The sequence below is a fragment of the Artemia franciscana genome, chromosome 11, assembly GCF_032884065.1.
Source record: "Artemia franciscana chromosome 11, ASM3288406v1, whole genome shotgun sequence".
Classification (NCBI taxonomy): domain Eukaryota; kingdom Metazoa; phylum Arthropoda; class Branchiopoda; order Anostraca; family Artemiidae; genus Artemia; species Artemia franciscana.
The window spans coordinates 43,434,680-43,452,394 of record NC_088873.1 but is presented as its reverse complement, the minus strand read 5'-3'; the positions used below and the strand labels follow the sequence as shown (position 1 = coordinate 43,452,394).

Genomic DNA, 17,715 nt, shown 5'->3' with positions numbered 1-17,715 from the left:
AAAAAAAACATAGCCACATCATAGTTTACTAAGTTTCCAACTTAGAGGCACTTGAACAAAAAAAGATCACACCCGACTTAAGCGGTGTATTTCGCCATGTTGCGTCAAAAATATCGAGTTTTGCACCAACAGGGTCAAAGTGCCAGCAGAACCAAATTTCTCAGATAACCAATTAATTTTTCGTAGTCTAAAACACCATATAGAAGGTTTTAGCACTACATCTTGTAAAAAAGCTGTGCAGTAGTCGGATTAAACTCTGCAATGTGACCTGAATACCGCAGTGACTTTATTCGTTAATCATTAACTGATAGTGACATAATGCTGCCGTAATTACCTAGGTTGTTGATAAATCATCAGCATATTTTCACAAAAGTAGATCATACCACATCAATTCGGCGTTTTCTGCTGTTTTGTCCGCAAAACATCAATTTTGACCACCAAATTGTCAAATTGGCAGGAACACCAGCCCTGAAATTACCAATTGATTTATCATGGTCTAAAAACCTAAAATGAGGATTTTGAACCCTCCCTACAGGTCTTGAAATACGATGAAACTTCCTTGATCCATAGAGACAAGGATCCCTGAAGATTGGGAGCCTTGAGTATGACTACGCAGCTTTTGAAAACGGACGACTGAACATTTGATTTTTCCTTGAGTTGGATGGAGCAATAGGTAGTCGCTAGTAATGAACCCTAAATAAAAAAATATGTCAATATTATTAGCACTGCATAGCTATTTATGTCTGTTTTTCCTGATAAGGTTATCAAGCTACCTCATGATTACAGCGAGATACTTAATGGCTCAATGAAAAGCCTGTGTTTCTTATAAGTTCATCTTAATAGCTCCATCGTAAAGTTCCATATGTCACATTTTGGTACATTTCGTGAATGGAAAGGCTAGAAAGCATCACGAGGGTACCATTGTAATTCTCATGGTCAACAAGCCTTAACCAAAAGTTTATAATCCCCCCTCTTGTATAATTCACCACTCCAACTTCTTGTTTATTCTGGTATTTTTAACTTCTTAGTAAGTAAAAATTAAAAGAATACACTGTGAAAATAAAACTAACTAATGAAAAAAAAAAAATGATATTTAGTAATTTTTATTTTCATGAAAATAGTTAATCAAATAAATGAACATGCGCATGTCTAAATATGGGTTTTGTTTATTCTGGTATTTTTTTAGCTGAAAAACCTTTTCTTGGCTAAGCTATCTATTAAGGGCTACCTTCCCCCATGTTAGTATAACATTTGCAGGCATAAATATATAATGAGTCATCAAGAGAGTTGACTCTCACTGATAGAAGAGCATTGCCAAGTGTGAGTTGGACCACGGTTTGGTCGGGATTGCACAAAGCCTTCTTTCATACTCTAGGTTTTAGGGACATCTTACTGACCAGTTCTAAGCCGACTAAAGCATTTCACGTAGATTTAAGAAAATGTATTGGTCCCTGTCCTGCGCTGGTTTATGATCACTGCTTTTCCTGAGGCCATAATAATTTTCATTATTGATACAATATGAAATTGCAATTTCGAATGGTACAGCATTAAAAAAACAAACAACTTTGACATTTTGACGGACGAATTCAGAGGTTTTGAACTAGCTTCAAGAGGTTTTGAACTGCATTATTCGCTGATAATGCAAGATATTAAATAGTTAATTGTAACAAACTGTAAGTATGGAGCAATTTGTCTCAGTAGTAACCGAAATTCTAAAACGCGGAATTTTGATAACAATAGATGCACCAACAGAATGGGCTTCTTATATTGATTTCGAACACACAAGATTCATTAAGTTTAGTTTTACCCAGCATATACTACAAGTCTGAAAAAAATTGCTTGATTCTCGAAAAAGGGAGACAACACCCCCAAAAAGATGAGAAATGTTATTGAGCGTTGCACCAATAGATTCAGCTTATCCGAAAACCCTTCTATAGAGGTTTCAACCTCCCTTCTGCAAAAATGTGTGATTTTGTATTTTTTGCCAGAAGAAAGATCACGGATGTGTAGTTTTTTTTAGGGGTGATCATATCGAACCAAGGGTTTCGGAGATGGTTCATTCGAACAGAAATTGAAAGTTCTAGTGCCTCATTAAAGTAGCCGAAGATATCGAGGGTAACTAGCCCCCTCCGATGCCCTTTTCGCCAAAATCACCCCATCAAAATTTAGAGATAGCCATTTTGTCGAACATAGTTGAAAGGCTTAATAAATATGCCTTTGAGCTTAACATGAAACCCATAACTACTGGGGAAAGGCCTTTAAGCTATGAAGTTTGCCAATTGTTCACGTGATGTATTTGTAATTGAGAAGTAAGCTATATAAGAATTCTTCGGAGTAGGAAATTTCAGCTGGGGGGATTTTCCACGAGAATGATTTTCCGTGGGAAGGAAGTTTTAGGGGTGAACTTTTCAGGGTAAATTTTTCACTGAGGGAATCAATTTTACATTTGGATACATTCCAGGGAATCACCCGGGCAAATTGGAATTGTCTTAGGATTGTTTCGTGGGGGTGGGATTTTATCGCCGGACTTTTCGAGGGAACGACTTTCCACCAGGGGGGGAGGTTTCGGCAAGATTTGAAAATCAATAAAAAATTAAGTCTTTTTCAAATGAAAGTATGCTAAAGAGAATTTTGCCGGCAGAATATTTGTAAGACATTTTCCGTGGGGAATTTTCAGCGAAGAAGGAATTGCCTGATATGAAATTTGCGGGGGTGGTATTTTACGTGGGAAAAACATTCATAGAAGAACATTTCATGGGGGGAGGTGGGGGGAAATTTTCCATTCGACGAGCAGCCTAATTTCCTGGCATTATTTGAAAAACAATCAGAAATTGAATGTAAAAAACCAGTTTTTTCAACCGGAAGTAGGGAGCAGCATTAAAACTTAAAACAAACAGATGTTATTCCGTACATGAGAGGGGTTGCCCCCTCCTCAATACCTTGCTATTTACGCTACAGTTTGAATATATATCCCAATTCTCTAGGAATGACTCCTGAAAAACAAGGACCATTTAGTTAGAATAAGAAGACTTTTTTTTTGAAGTAATGAAAAACTATTTGCGTGAAGAGCATTTATGTTTGTTTTAAGTTTTAATGTTGCTCATTATTTCCAGTTAATAAAACTTGTTTTTATTAGATATCATATAGATAAGATTAGCTCAAATAAACTGACTCGTAGTATTCTCTAATGCCTTTAGAATTCTAAATAATTATAGCTTGACTGAAAACTTCTTGATTGAGCGTTTTTAGACAATTGTAATTGTATACTAAAAGTTATTGGTATCATGGCCGGCAAAAGATTCTTAAAAGCCTTATAAAGTAGTCTTCTATTTTACGTAAGTGACTTACAGAGTTTTTTTTGGCTGCTATGAGAGTGCCTTGTTCTTGAGGGTCGGTTTTGTGTTTTCAGTAAAGCGGCTGTTTTGATGTTTTATAGATATTGGAAAATATGATGGGTCAGTTTATTTGAGCTAGTTTTGAAGACTTGTCTGACGCAATCTGCAAAGTAATTTGATTTGGTCGTTTTGAGTTTCAACTTCGCTCTTTGTTTCCTTAAGAAAAAAATAATTCTTGAAAATTAATCTTGTTAGCGGTCGAAAAAAACTGCGAAGTTAAAATATGAAATATGACTTACAGAGTTTTTTTGCTGCTAAGAGAGTGTCTTGTTCTTCAGGGTCGGTTTTGTGTTTTCAGTAAAACGGCTGTTTTAACGTTTTATAGATATTGGGAAATATGACGGGTCAGTTTATTTGAGCTAGTTTTGAAGATGTGTCTTACGCAATCTGCAGAGTAGTAAGTTTTGTTTGTTTTAAGTTTCAACTTTGCTCTTTGTTTCCTTAAGAAAAAAATAATTTTTGAAAATTAATCTTGTTAGCGGTCAAAAACTGCGAAATAAAAAATATGAAATATATTTAAACGTGGAATGTTATTTTCAAATGTTTATGTTTAATGTTAGCATAAAAAGAGTTTTGCAAGCCATAGACGTATTAATCAACAAAATAAAAAAATAAAAAAACATATAAAAATTATGTATAGATAACTTTGAAGACCACACTGCCTTTCCATGACGAAGTATAACAGTTCAAAACAGGGCTGAAACCTTTTAATCGACAGTGAACAGATATAAATTTTTTAACTGGATATTTCGAACACATATTCATTTTTACTAGTATATTAGTTTACTAGTTTACATATTTCAGTTTTACTGCTGATGATGAACACTGTATATGTGTTCGAAATATCCAGTTAAAAATTTTATATCTGTTCACTGTCAATTAAAAGGTTTCATCCCTGTTTTGAACTGTCATATCGAAATTTTAGTTTTTTTATCCTTTCAAATAGTTTATTAAACAAATTTTTGTTAGTTGATTTGATAGATTTGAGTAATAGTTAAAAGAGCAAACAAAAGGACGAATACTCGTTACTTTTACGAATCAATAAGACTTCAATAGAATACAAGCTGCAATATATAACAAAGGAAAGATCTACCAAAATACTTTATGAAGCTTAGAGGCGGTATTTCAAAGAAGTTTTCGATGATAGACATTGTTTAGTCAATATATCGATTAATCCAATAAAAAATGCAAGAGTTCAGTCATATGCAGCTTCCAGATTTTGTCTTTGCAAGTGGCTAATCCTTAATTTTCCTTTATGAAGTAAAAGAAACGCGACTTGGCAAAGACCAAAAAAGAAATCCAATAATGAATGGAGCACATTTAGCGCTGTTTGGGTACACTATCCGAGGTAACAAAATTGCATTTAAGCTTACATTGAATAATAAGCACCTCTTTTTAGTTGGTTTATCATGTCTATCACTAACGTGTTTTAGAATATCTCAGAGATAGGCCCTGTAGGACAGTCACGTCTAGTGCAGTCCTGGTTCTGTGTTTGTAAAATTGTCAACTGTAGGTCCCAAATAGAAAGCCATAGATTTTTTTTCTTTTCAAAGGCTTAGATGAACTCTACAAAAGGCTGGTCTTCTTTTCTTCCAATGTACATCCAAGGGAGAGAGCAGACAAGTTCAAGGTTGAGCAAGGGGATGGCTTTGGGTTTCAACCGATAAGATATCAAGATTTCTGCCTTTGATATACAAATTTTCTATGTAATCCTAAAGCTTTTACACTTTTGGCCCGTTTCCAACACACATATCCTCTGATAATAAATTTTAAAACAAAATTGCTAGCGTATTTCTTGTTGCAGTCTTTTGTTTAAAGCCTTTAAATATAGAGTGCCAAGTACTTTAAAAAAAATACGATACAGATCTTTCGAGGGTAATTACTTGCCTCGAATTACTTTTGAAGATAATTCTTAATATTGTTAATGTTGATTGCTTTTTGTTTATTTATATTGTATTCTTAATGTTTGAGCAGATGATGTATTGGTTTGATTTCGGCTAGAAGCAAATTCTTTAGCACGATGATGCTTATTCAACTATGAAATGTTGCAGGTAAAGTTCTGAGAGTTGGTCATCGACGTTTGTTTTAAGGGAACCAATTTTAGAGTTTACCAACTTTTAACGCTTCAATTAATAACTGATAGATTTCTGAATTATTTTATATTAGTGTTGTTGATTATGATAATTCATAGTTTGGTAGACTCATTAGTTTTTAACTATTTGTGTTGACACTGAATCATTCGATTTATAGAGCAATAATTATCGTTCTTGACAAGGTAGTAGCTATGGTTGCAACCATATGAAGACAAATTTTATTGAGCTGACAGAGAGGCTTGATGGAGAAATTGTCTTAGCTTATTATTGGGCTCACTTGCCTAACACTCTAGGCAGCCAGGAGGCCCTTTTAGCCTTTGGACGCTTATTCCCCTTGTAATTCCAGTCAACTTCTTGGTCAACTAACATTAAAGTAACTTTTTATAAGAGCGAATGCCTATGTTTATAAATTGAGTCAATAAAAGTCATTCCAAAATTCAGTGAGGGTCGGGTCGCGCTATTATCTTTTTTTCCTTCTTCTTCATCTTTCTGTTTAATTAATCTGTTTAATTATGATTAAATCTGTTTAATTATGTTTAAATCTGTTTAAATCTGTTTAAAAAATCTGTTTAATTAATGCTATGAAGCATGGCAATAATATTGCGGTTAAATTAAACAAGATTTGTAATTGCTTCTTTGGGGAGTCAGGATCAGGGTCGTATTTCATTTTCTTTAATTTATACTTTTAGGATTGACTTTGTCCGAGCGAACGCAGCTAAGATTGTAGCAAAAGATGACATTGAAGGTAAAATTGCCAAAGAACTATATTATACAGATAAAATGAAAGTCCTAGTTAATGATTCTGGGAAAATGAATGAAAATTGAATATTTTGAGAGTCCAGAGTGCAAGAATAGATTTTGATAATTGGCTCTAAGAAGAATAAATTACTTACAAAATAAATGAAGATGAAGATGTGGCATGAAGTAGCAAGAAGATCGACCGAGTATATGGCTTCACTTAGCAAGCAAAGCAAACTTTCGCATGCAAACCGATTAGGGTTCGCGTAGCGCAGGTGCCGATCTCCTGATTCTCAGCCCTCGGCCGGGGTGGAATGCGTGGTTGGGGGCAAGCCATCCGACGCTTTCCCGTGCTTTTCCCTAGATTTCTCTAGGTACCCATTTGAAGCTGGGTGGACTTTTGGCTTGTCTTACGGGGAAACGCCACTAACCCTCGTCCTAAACCAAACGGTCGGCACCACCGAGATTCGAACCAGCGACCCTTCGCTTGTGAGTTCGGCGCGTTAACCACTCGGCCATGGACGGACTTCACATACTTAGGTAGCAATACTAGTAGGATGGAGATTCTGAGAAGCTGTAAAAGTGCAAGAGCCAAGATGCAATTTCCACAATTGAAAGCAGTTAGTAAGAATAGGAAGATATTTTGAACTAAGTTTGAGAAACGTGAAGCCAAGGCAATGATAATGGTCAAGTAGGGCTGTGAGATATTGCCACTGCAAAAGATTGAGGAAGATATACAAGATATTTTCAAAAGAAATTGTATAAAGATGTGTTCAGGTGCTCGTTTAAATGACTACATATTAAACAATGAACTGTGTAGAAAATGAGAAAGGTTAAGATGATTAGGTCATGTCTTGCATATTAATCTACCAAAAAATGTTCTCCTCGGTTATCTAAAAAGTTTTCTGCATGCTGACCAACGGTCTGTGTTGCGCAGGTACTAATCTCCTGATTCGTTGCGTTTGACCGGGATTACAATGCGTAGATGGAGTCAACACATCCGATGCTTCCCATGTCCCCCCCACTCGGGTATCCATTTAGGGATGGGTCGGCTCTGGGAGAGCCTACAGTCACATCGTTGACTCCAGTTCTAAGCCGAATAAGCAGCAACACCAGGACTCGAACCTCAGACCTCTGGATTTGAAGTTCGGAGCGTTAACCACAAGGACAGGATATCTGAAAGGGAGCAAACAAAATTTAGGATATCCTTAAATGGTATAGGAAGAGACCATACGAAGGGATTTAAAGGAAGTAAGGACCTTACAGGAAGGAGTAGAGAAACTCTGACCATATTATGAATCTGCAGCATGGTTGGCTGTGTTAAGATCAGTTGGCTAATGCGATGGCTGAGATGAATAGACAATAGTAATAGTAGTAGTGATCGTACACGAATTAAAATGCTGGGTAGTCTTGGAAATAGAAGTCGACCTTAAAAAATATTAATCCTGAGGTAATCTAATATCCTTCAAACTATGTCAGTTTATATCCAAGAAAAATAAACTAAAAGAATGCCGTAAATTTGGCTTCCTGAGCAAAAATTATAAGAAGAGGATAAATGATCATAAGAGAACGCCTTTGAATGGGCTGTAACACTATTTCCAGATACTACAAAAGACTTAGTTTATGTTCTCTTCAGAAACACCCCAAAACGGAAGTACATGCTATTATTTACTGGTTTTTAATCAATTTACCATTATTTAGCAATAGCTAATACTATAATTTAATAGTAACTATGTCAATTTTTTCCCTCAATTTTTTTCCTCAGTATAAAATAAATTGTAAATTATAAAATTTAATTATATAAGTAATGGATTATATAAGTGAATTAATTATATTATATTAATTGAATAAAAGTAATTGATAATTACACAGTAAACAGTAATTAATTAAATAAATAAAATTATAAAGTATATGAATTATAAAATGCATTCTTTTTCTATGAAATAATATATTTATAAAATAAATCAGTCATTGCACATATGCATTGCCAAAAATAAACACAACAAGTTCTGCTTTCCAGACATTAGAAAATTTCAGAATCTCTAGCAATGTAATTTAAAACGTAAAGCAATTTCTAGACCTGATTATTCGCAAAGAAAGATGTTGGAGAAAAGGAGTCATAATTTCATATCTAAAACAAGGGAATAAGGCGTTTAATTTTATCCATTGTGTCAGAAATATTCAAAATTATTGCTTTACTTAAAATTGTCTTCATGTTTCAGAATATATAAACATGCAAATAGGGTTGATAAGAATTGTACTCTATTCCGAATGGCTAGGATACAACAAACAATTGTACTGTCTACTGAAAAATGAATTTGAATAGTGTTATCTCTTAGCGTTAGTATTCATGATGGGGTCTAAAATTCTAGTTCCAGTTGTATATAGAGTCGAATGTTCGAAAGTGGGAAATTGGCTATTTAAGGGCCAAATTGATGTTTTGTTTTTTTCTACCAAGGACTCATCAGCATCAACTTGATGAGACTGAAAGATGATGCTATAACTACGTTATTTCAAAGGCTTTTTTTAGAACAGAAGGTTCAGAGGTCTCAAGAAGTGTCTCAGGGTTACTATGAGCGGTGTAAGCGCCGATTTTTTTTTTTTTTTTTTTTTTTTTTTTTTTTTTTTTTTTTTTTTACAGAGGCACCAAGGGCTCATCGGTTTCAACTAACCACATCATAAAACATTAAAATCACCTTGCTTAATTCATATTTTTTGGGAAGAGTCCTCAGCTGTCCCGAGAAGTTTCTTGGGGTAACTCTGACTTCTACACTTTCCCCTTGTATCCTATTTTTACAGTCCCATTTTTAGCTTTCCTTGTTTCACTTTTTCAGTGGTATTTACTAAGAAAAAATTCTGCTGTTATATAGAATATGACATCCATATTTCGCGATAAGGGGATAAATAACAAACATTTCAAGCTTGCAAGAACTAAAAATTTCTTAGTAACGCTAAATAGATTTGAAATTCTTTTTTTCGAAATTGTAATGGTAAAAGAACTACAAATTATCGGAAAAGAAGTCAAGTGTCAAAACCATTCTGCATGATACTCTCCTTTTGAAAATGTGTTGATTCAAGAAATTGTGAGTTTGTCCCGTTTAGAACTTGGTTAATAGAGGACAGAAATACTTCACTAGTCCATTTAGAATTGTGTTGCCTGGTTTATAGCTTAAAATCCTCTGTTCTTCAGTTTGTTTAAGAGGTGGTCTTTAGGAACAATCTCTGGAGATGACTATTTTTTTTGCATTTAATCAGCTTTAACTCAATAAGAATTGAGAGCAAACAGTCTTTCCAAATGCAGAAAAAACACACTGGCTCAAACGCAGGACAGCTCATACACACATTGCACACAAGCTCAAAAACAGAAATGCATTTCATGGGTGGTCGGGGATTAAAAACATAACCAGTTGGTTGAAATGATGGGAAAATATTAAGAGAAATGAGAGGGGAGGGTGGAATTCATCGGTAAGATTTTGATTGCATCGTGGATGTACAGCGTTTCGTCAGGTAGAGTGGATGTCGTGTCGATATCCATCTGTTATGTGATAGAATTTGTCAAATCTATTAAGAACGAATGCACAATAACATTTGGGTACATCAAATGGTTCGTTCCAAAAACTCAAAGTAAGGAATGGCACGAGCTAATAGTAACTGACTCCTCTAAGAGAAGGAATTTTAATTACAATTAATACGTAAAAAAATGAATTTTTATACTGGTTCCAAATATATAAGATTCATAAAGTTTGAAACTAACCATAAAAAGGAAAAAAATTTTTCCATTTTTCCTCAGAAGAAAGATCATCAATGCATGTTTATTTAATTGTTTGTTCGTTGCTTTTTTCAGGGGTAATCTTTCCGAACAAATGGTCCTTGAAGATTGAGATAGAACTCATTCAAACTAAAATTAGAAGGTTCAGTCTAATTTGGCGTTTTCTGCCATTTTGTGGCACTAAACTACGACTTTGCCCCACAGAGGAACAATTTACTGTCGATAAAAAATTCTGAGATAGGAAATCGACTTTAAGAGTATCAAAACACTGTATGTTGAGCTTCCTAACTGTAGAGCAAGTAGTGCCTCGTTGTGGCAAATTTGTTCCTGAAACATCATGTAGTCCATACAAGAAAATGGTTAATATGGACATTTATCTAATTGCTTGATTTAACTAAGTTGATTCAGTTGAATTTATATGACACTATTTCAATACTATTATACAGCTATCATGCAGGAGAAGGATGGATCACTAAATTGTCGAGGGTGTGGGTAGACACCTAAAGGATCGTATTCTCTCCCTGAGCCTTTAAAAAACATAGGAAGGGGTATGTGACGGGTAGGAATTTATCGCTCTCTTAATTTATACTAAGCCCGAATAAGGGTTGTGCGGTGTAAACCTTTCTTTTTATTGCAGAAAAATGTTTCTGACATTTTTTTAATGCTTCATGTAACTAGACGAATTATCTTCATATTTCATAAAAATACATAAAATGAAGCTTAAGGCGCATCAGCTAATGTAAAAGACGGGTGGTGGGACATTTTGTAGTTGATGGAGGGGTCAAATGCCTTAAATAGTGTATTTTAATTCCCAGATATCCGTATTCTCATCGAGCTTTCAGTTAAACATAGAATTAGTTTTTGTGAAGGGGGGAGGTGGTAATTAATATTTAAACCCTCGTTTCCTGGGAATATTTTTGCCTACGCTTTTGGTACTGGTGCTGGGGAGGTGGGTAATAGTGCCCCCCCCCTTTGTGGCGATATTTTTCTATGTAGCAAAACACATTAAACACAAATTCCTGCTGATTCAGAGGTGGAAAAGGTGAGGCGGGGCATCATAAGCCTCACCAGGAAATTTCTTTTGGGTGGAAGGGATCGGCAAGTGCTACCAAGAGCTTTCAGCGATTTTAAATCGTAACTTTACTTTTTTCCTATTTATATACAATGTTTAACATATGTATACAATGCCTTTTAATAGTAGTGTTAATTTTCCAGCTACAAGGGATACACCCTTAATTGGGCACTATAGGTTGCCTATGCTACAGACTCTACAGCTGAGACTTGTCCTAGTTAAATGTCAGATAACAAGAAGTTGAAAAACAAGATTTTTGGAAAGTGGTTCAGTGAGATTTAAGAAAAATGCATGTTAATGTAGTAACACTATAAGTTTTGAAACATCTTTCAAAATGAAAAAGCGATTTTCAAATACAAGTAATTAAGAATTATGTATGTCTTACATATTTTTCCTTTAAGTAATATAAAAAATCGAAATTTTTCATAGATCAAATTTACATTCGATTTTTTTTATCCAATTTGATTCCGAAAAATGCATGCATTGCGCGTTGAACTGAAAAACATGTATACACATAAAGCCGAGTTGCGGGTTAGAAGTTTTTTAATCCAATTTGACATTCTGGATGCCTTAGGTATATTCGAATGTTAAAAAGGGATGGTTACTCTTAAAGATTATTTTGGTAGTGCGTTGAAGACTGCTATTGGGTCTAAACATGCCAATAGAAAGATCTTTTTAATGAAAGTCATATGGAAGACAATAATTTTAAAGCCAATATCAAAAGAAGAAATGGAAAGAAGTCCTTTTTTATTCATTATTAGTTATATTTTGAATGAACTCCTGTGCATCACTCGGTAGGCTAAGATTTCGAGAGTTTTCCATTAGCATACTCTACTTTTCTGTAGGTACTTTTCTGAATAAAATCAAAAGATAGTTACGTACTGTGATGTTCTGTGGACCGGGATTCGATGGGATAGGGCTCTACTAGGGCCTGGAACCCTATCACTAGTACAATCCAACATTTTAAATCCTAACCAGGCAAATTGGAAAAGCTGGACGCTATCAATTCAAACTATTGATATATATGTTCTAATAGCGAGAAATTGGGGGTTTATGTGGCCGGTTTCTGACGTCACATCTTGGTTTGGCCTGGGCATGATTTGGAAACCGATAAGTAATAAAGTAAAAAGAAAGTTTTTCCAATTGAAAGTAAGGAGCAACATTAAAACTTAGAACAAATAGGAATTATTCCGTACATGATGGATGCTGTCTCCTGGAACCCTCATTCTTTACGCTGAAGTTTTACTCTTGTTCCCAATTCTTTGAGAATAGCTGTTAAAACTCAAGAGCCACTGAACTTGGATAACAGGTTTTTTTAAAGCGCTAAAGACTTTAGCATAGTGAGCAAGGAGCTGTGGAGGGGGCATCCCCCTCAAATGCAAAATAATTTCCTTTCGTTTTAAGTTTTACTGTTGCTCTTTTCTTTCAGTTAAAAAAAACATTTTGTTTTGTTTTAATTGAAATAAGAGTCCTAGCGCATACGGATATTAATTTAATAGTGAAAGTTTCAAATTCGGTCAAGATATACAAACGTTATATCTTTGAGGAAATATCAGTCTTCCAATGAAAGTCCTCTTAGTCCTCCCTCAGCAAGTACATTTATGGAACACGCTAATAAATCCATGTTTCGGCTTAGTTCTGTGTCTTTGGTATAATTTCATGGATGATATCTATTCATTTGGAATTATGGAAAAAAGTATCCTAATTTGTTTCTTGTCCCATTTAATAATTTTTAGCAGTAATTTTGGCCCAAATTTATATATCCGAGTTGATATAAAGTAGAACGAAAAAATCGGTTGATCAGAAATTAAGGGAAATCAGTTGAACTTGACACAAATCTCCGTATTATGATAGTTCTTCATGATACCATCTGTTTCATCCCACGTCATTAAAAAAGAAAAAAATTTCTTTGGTTAAAAGGCTGTTAGGAATTGTTCCCGGAATTAACTTTCCACAGAATTTCATTCTTGAGAAACATTTGTTTCATAGTTGTTACACGGTCAAGCATACCTGTGGTGTAATAAGAATGGGACAAATAAAATACGGAGAAAAAAACGTGTATTGATAATTTAGAACTTGAGGAGAATAAACACAATGTTCTATTTTGCTCGAAGCCTCAATTTTGCTGTTAAAACTTGTTTTTTAGGAAGTTATTCGCGACGCCTAGGCTCATGGGCAAAATAGCGTAAAAAGCGAAGCAGGCTAGTAACGCTATCTAGTTAAAATTCTCGCAAAATTTGAACGAAAAAGCAAGATATTGGTAAAATGGGCAACTCTTTTATTACCCTTAACAATTCATCTTTGTCAACTAGCGTTGTCCATCAGTTCCACTGTATATAAATTTGCATTTACGTTTCGTGATCAGATCTCATTTATGATTCAGCAAGGTTTTCAAAAATACTAGTCATTTTACTGAGCTATTGATTTTCAAAATAAAGGAATTGGAGAAATTTGTAGGCTGTTTCAAAGCCACGAGTGTAACAATTTGAATTTGGTACTAAAATCACTTCACTAGAAACACTTCTCAAAAGCAGTTAGGGTCCAATTCCTAAGTTTAGCCAGTCCTTGGTTTTTCGCAAACATCGGACGGAAAACTGAGCCGGTTTAGCTAGTAAGCTTGAAAATAACACCCCTAACCGGAAAAACCTTTCCAAATTCTCAGAGTTCCAGGAAAAATAGGATAAGCAGAAGAATCTTGGGGAGTGAGGCCCAAGTTGATTTACAAAAACATTTTCAGGAACAAATAATTGAGAAAAAAATTCCATCGAGGCTTTCAAATAGATATAACTTTCCTAAACTTTAGCCAGCTTTTGACGATAATTTTTTTCAGCTATTATAGCCATTTCTTTCAATTGGAAAAGTCCGTTGTAATTATGTAAAAAAGAAATGTCCTGAAACTAAAGTGTAAGAACACAAGTCAACATAAATTAAGTGAAACATATGAAAATCAAGTGTAATTAAAAAAGGCTGCAAAATATAAGTTCTGGAAAACTCGCCAGAAACACATTTAGAATTTCATTTTATAAATGAACTTAATTTACTTTTATAACAAACATCGAAGTTTTTCGATTTGTATTTCTTAATAAATATTAAATTAAATTTACCTGGATTACATGGTGTTTATCCTTGAACACTTCTGGAATTTTTTGCACCCGGCACCAGTAGGTTGTCTCTTTAGGAGGTATGACTGCGTTATTTGATAGAACATCAAAATACTGTGAATCTTCTTGTTCATCACCATTAACTTGAAGCAATCTTGTACGTTGAAAGCCATGGTTTTCATCTTTCACGTTTATTCCGTCCAAGGAAAATAACGGGCCAGGTCCTGTGACGTATGTAACATGAACAGTCCCATCCTAAATGAAAAGATAGAAAAAATACATTTCCTAATATATAAAATACATAAAACACACCTTTATCTGTAAAAGCACGAAAATAAAATCATTTATTAAAAAACACAGAGTAAAAACAATGCGATTCCTTATAATTAAAACACGCCTTTATCTCCAAACGCACTAAAATAAAATCATTTATTTCCTGCTTGTTTTACAATTGAAATTAAAAAAACAAAAACAAAAATGAAAGCTGAAACTTTTTCAATTTCATGACTACCTGCGATGTGACAAAAGAACGACTTCCTATGTAATGATATACCTATGCTTTCATTTCTATTCTTAGTAATTTTTTTTTCGATGTCCGAAAATTTATTTCTTTTCGGTTTTGTGTATCAAACAGTTCGTGGTAACGAACTGTAGTAAGGAGCGATCCGGCTCAATAGGAACCAAAACTCTAAAAAATTGAATTTTGATATCAATAGCTACATCAAAAGAATCGCATTTTAATGCTGATTTTAAATATATAAGTTTCATCAAGTTTAGTCTTAGCCATCAAAAGTTACGAGCCTGAGAAAATTTGCCTTATTTAGGAAAATAGGGGGAAACACCCCCTAAAAGTCGTAGGATCTTAACGAAGACGACACCATCAGATTCAGCGTATCAGAGAACCCTACTGTAGAAGTTTCAAGCTCCTATCTACAAAAATGTGGAATTTTGCATTTTTTGCCAGAAGACAAATCACGGGTGCGTGTTTATTTGTTTGTTTTTTTTTTTTTTTTTTTTTTTTTTTTTTTTCCCAGGGGTCATCGTATCGACCAAGTCGTCCTAGAATGTCGCAAGAGGGCTCATTCTAACGGAAATGAAAAGTTCTAGTGCCCTTTTTAAGTGACCAAAAAAATTGGAGGGCATCTAGGCCCCCTCCCACGCTCATTTTTTTCCCAAAGTCAACGGATCAAAATTTTGAGATAGCCATTTTGTTTAACATAGTCGAAAATCATAATAACTATGTTTTTGGGGATGACTTACTCCCCCACAGTCCCTGGGGGAGGGGTTGCAAGTTACAAACTTCAACCAGTGTTTACATATAATAATGGTTATTGGGAAGTGTACAGACGTTTTCAGGGGGATTTTTTTTGGTTTTGGGGGTAGGGTTGAGGGAGGGGGCTATGTGGGAGGATCTTTCCTTGGAGAAATATGCCATGGGGGAAAAATTCAATGAAAAGGGCGCAGGACGAATGTGGTCACGTTAGAAAAAAACGTCAAATTAAGAGCTTAACATACAATGCTGGGTGTTCGGAGCCTCTCTATTATGGAGTATAATTTGAAAATAACATAACTATACGAGCGATAAAACATATATACACAACCATAACTCAACTAACGAAAGAACTGCTAAGAGATAACACAACTATAAAGCGAAAACAGGTGAAAACTAACGGGAAAATAAACGAACTAAGAGGTGGAAGGGGCCCAGAGAAAAAATATAATCCTTTTTCAATTTTGAGCCTAATTTCCGCAAAGGAGTAATAATGTCAGAAGCCCCGAAATACCGAATTATTTTCTTTTCAAACAGTTCGTGGTAAGGAACTGTAGTAAGGGGCGACCCGGCTCAATAGTAAACGAAATTCTAAAAAACGGAATTTTGATGCTAAAAGATACATCAAAAGAATCGAATTTTTACGCTGATTCTAAATATATAAGTTTCAATTAATTTAGTCTTTGTCATCAAACGTTACGAGCCTGAGAAAATTTGTCCTATTTTGGAAAAAAGGGGGAAACATCCCCTAAAAGTCATAGAATCTTAACGAAAATCACACTATCGCATTCGGTATATCAGAGAACTCTATAGCAAAAATTTCAAGCTCCTATCTAAAAAATGTGGAATTTTGTATTTCTTGCCAGAAGACAAATCACGGGTGCGTGTTTATTTGTTTTTTTTTTTTTTTTTTTCCCAGGGGTCATCTTATCGACCAAGTGGTCCTAGAATGTCGCGAGAGGGCTCATTCTAACGGAAATGAAAAGTTCTAGTGTCCTTTTTACGTGACCAAAAAAATTGGAGGGCAAATAGGCCCCCTCCCATGCTCATTTTTTCCAAAAGTCAACAGAATAAAATTTTAAAATAGCCATTTTGTTCAGCATAGTCGAAAACCATAATAACTATGTCTTTGGGAATGACTTACTCCCCCACAATCCCTGAGGGAGGGGCTGCAAGTTACAAACTTTGACCAATGTTTACATATAGTAATGGTTATTGGGAAGTGTACAGACGTTTTCATGGGGATTTTTTGGTTTGGGGGGTGGGGTTGATGGGAGAGGGCTTTGTGGGAGGATCTTTCCTTTGAGGAATATGTCATGGGGGAAGAAAAATTCAATGAAAAGGGCGCAGGATTTTCTAGCATTACTATAAAAAAACAATGAAAAAATAAACATGAAAACGTTTTTTCAAATGAAAGTAAGGAATAGCATTGAAATTTAAAACGAACAGAGATTATTACGCATATGAGGGGTTCTAAAAATACTTTAGCATAAAGAGCGAGGTATTTAGGAGGAGATAAATACCTCGCTCTTTATGCTAAAATATTTTTAGTGATTTCAACTATTTATTCTACGGCCTTTTTGATTCAGGGGTCATTCTTAAAGAATTGGGACAAAACTTACGATTTAGTGTAAAGAGCGAGGTATTAACGAGGGTACAAACCCCCTCGTACACATAATAAAAATATAAGAATATAAAAGTTTGTTACGTAAGTTAATTCTTAAGTTACGTATATTTTTTACTAATAAAAACGTTCGTTGAATATTAAAAGTTCTACTAGCCTTTTTAAGTAACCGAAAAATTGGAGGGCAGCTAGGCCTCCTTCCCCACCCCTTATTTCTCAAAATCGTCTGATCAAAACTAAGAGAAAGCCATTTAGCCAAAAAAAAAATAATATACTAATTTCATTTCAATAATTTATGTGCGGAGAGCCAAAATCAAACATGCATTAATTCAAAAACGTTCAGAAATTAAATAAAAAAAACTAGTTTTTTTAACTGAAAGTAAGGAGCGACATTAAAACTTAAAACGAACAGAAATTACTCCGTATATGAAATGGGTTGTCCCCTCCGCAGTCCCACGCTCTTTACGCTAAAGTTTTTGATTGTTTTAAAAAGTAGAATTGTGGCAAAGAGTCAAACTTTAGCGTAAAGAGCGAGGGACTGCGGAGGGGACAACCCATTTCATATACGGAGTAATTTCTGTTCGTTTTAAGTTTTAATGTCGCTCCTTACTTTCAGTTAAAAAAACTAGTTTTTTTTATTTAATTTGGAGATA

General features: G+C 34.7%; 1 protein-coding gene across 4 annotated transcripts in view; it reads right to left on the bottom strand.

Annotated features, from left to right (window-relative positions):
* The window catches only part of LOC136033262 (dopamine beta-hydroxylase-like), a 157,743-nt gene that overhangs the window by 83,599 nt on the left and 56,429 nt on the right, over positions 1 to 17,715 (bottom strand). For all 4 annotated transcript variants that reach the window (XM_065714015.1, XM_065714014.1, XM_065714016.1 and 1 more), the window contains exon 3: positions 14,172 to 14,423. In XM_065714015.1, the coding sequence (XP_065570087.1) occupies positions 14,172 to 14,423 (252 nt within the window). The remainder of the gene's footprint in view (positions 1 to 14,171; positions 14,424 to 17,715) is intronic.